Source organism: Loa loa, assembly GCF_000183805.2.
Source record: "Loa loa unplaced genomic scaffold supercont3.232, whole genome shotgun sequence".
Taxonomy (NCBI): domain Eukaryota; kingdom Metazoa; phylum Nematoda; class Chromadorea; order Rhabditida; family Onchocercidae; genus Loa; species Loa loa.
Genome location: NW_018108412.1, coordinates 53,359 through 55,580, shown reverse-complemented (window position 1 = coordinate 55,580; position 2,222 = coordinate 53,359). Strand labels below are relative to the sequence as shown.

Genomic DNA, 2,222 nt, shown 5'->3' with positions numbered 1-2,222 from the left:
AAGAAAAGATTGGAAACCATAAATCAACGATAACAATTAATCATTTGTCATTCAAATTTATAATATTTCCGTTGAAACTTTAGGTTTTTTATTTTTTAATTAAAAAGAAAATTAATTGAATTTTTTTGAATTAATGATAAAGTAGAATTTGAAAAAAGATTTTAAAAACTCCCCTTTTTTTCCCCTCAAAAATAGGAATAACATACTGAATTAGCTGTCGTAGCTGCTTCAAATAGCAAATTTGTTTTCACTTTAGCACCCTCAATTTCATAATCTACAACTGCATGTTGACAAGCAAGCAAACGATCTGGTACCCGTTTCGAAACCCAATATTCCAATAATTCAGAATTTGTTGGAGTATATGAACCTTGCTAGAAAATGAAATTATTTAAATTGAAATATCTCAGGTATAAAAAAAGTATATGATCGTTTAGCTCTTATGCATTTGCTTTCTTTAATACTTTAATGAAAATTTATGATAATTAAATATAAAATTTAATTCCAGTTAATCTGTTCAATAAACAAACAATTAATTATTGATAAATACATATTTTATGTAAAAATTAACTTAATAATTAATTTTACATAAATGATTGTAATAAATTATGTATAATGATTTATCAATAAATATTTTCTACAATTAATAATTGATATAGATATACATATAAATGGTCGATAATTTAAAAATTAGACGAATTGAAATTAATACAAAGATTTTTGCAAATTCATATGAAATTTTTAAAACATATTTCATTTTATTCGTCATCTTATCAATTGTTATCATTATGTTATCATTAAAAGTATAATTAGGCATATTTTTAAATTTCATTCTTCTCAATGGAATATGATCAGTGAAATGTTTGTGATCATAATGAATAATCAGAATGATAAAAATAGTGATATAATAAATTTAATAATATAAAATATTATAAGTATGTAAAGAATGAAAATTATGCTTACATCAATGCTATTAGCAGCAAGCCATTCAGCTATCATTGCTAATTTAAATGCTTTACCAAGTAATGGATTATCTAATTGAGCAAAAAATTCTTTTTCCATCTAAAAATTAATTATCATAATTATCATGATAATTAATCCAATTCATATTTAAAATACATATGATAATGCTACAATCTAAGACAAATAATTTTTCTTTTTTTTTTTACATATTCTCTTCCAGTAGTAAATATTTGAAATTTAAGAATTATTTGAAATCTAAAAATTAAAAACTTATTTAAATAGAATTTAAATAAATTACAAAAAAAATCACTTTTTAAACTTTTTTTTTTTAAATTCAACTATAGATTATTATATTATCAGATGAATGTTAACACTGATAAATGTAATAAATTTAATACTGATTAATCGATAAGCTGTTGCGGGGGAAAAAAAAAAACCACTGATAAACTTATCTCAGCTCTTGTTTCGCCTCTTTCATAAAATTTCATCCAAACATCAACAGCACCTTGTTTTTGCCAATAATCTTTTTGCCATACTGATTTCGAGAATGCGGAACAAAGCGTAAATAATGGATCCTCTGGTGGTGGACATAATTTAACAGTTAATCGATATGTTCGCTCATCAGTTGCTCGACATAAATTACCATCAGTATTTTCTAGAAGTTTTAATTTCCTAAAAAAAATTTTTTTTTCATTAATTAAAAAAAAAGTGAGAAAAATTTTTAACTAAATAAAATTATTAATTTTAAAATGTAAGAAATAATTCAAAAATTTCGAATATATAATTTCATATTCCTTACAAAATCAATAATAATCATATCATTTTTTTTCAAAAATGATAAAATGATAATTGCACTGTAAATGATAGTAATGAAAAAAAATTAAGTATTAAAGTGTATAAGAATTAAATATTAACAATCAAAAAATTAAAGATAAGTTTTTTTTTAATCTACTAAAAATATACTAATTTTAAATCATCGTATCATTTTTTTCCTAGTTATTAATTACTTACTAATATTTTGCTAGCCTTATATTTTAATTTCGTATTTTGATAATTTTGATAATATATGATAACCTTGTATTTTCACATCAATCAAAATATAAACCTATTAATCACCTATCAATATTTTGCTAGCCATATATTTTAATCATGTATTTTGATAACCTTGATAAGATATGATAACCTTGTATTTTTACACCAATCAAAATATAAAGTTATTAATCATTTATCAATGTTTTGCTAGCCATATATTTAATCATGTA

At 21.6% G+C, this 2,222-nt stretch overlaps 1 protein-coding gene across 1 annotated transcript in view; it reads right to left on the bottom strand.

Annotated features, from left to right (window-relative positions):
* Positions 1–2,173, bottom strand: part of LOAG_18228 (hypothetical protein) — a gene marked incomplete at its 3' end in the record, with an annotated part of 3,628 nt that extends 1,455 nt beyond the window's left edge. The window contains exons 1-4 of the mRNA XM_020450891.1: positions 2,144–2,173; positions 1,398–1,632; positions 961–1,059; positions 207–371 (exon numbers count right to left, since the gene is read on the bottom strand). Coding sequence (XP_020305379.1) covers positions 207–371; positions 961–1,059; positions 1,398–1,448 — 315 coding nt within the window. The 5' untranslated portion in view covers positions 1,449–1,632; positions 2,144–2,173. The remainder of the gene's footprint in view (positions 1–206; positions 372–960; positions 1,060–1,397; positions 1,633–2,143) is intronic.
* Positions 2,174–2,222: the final 49 nt, after the last annotated feature.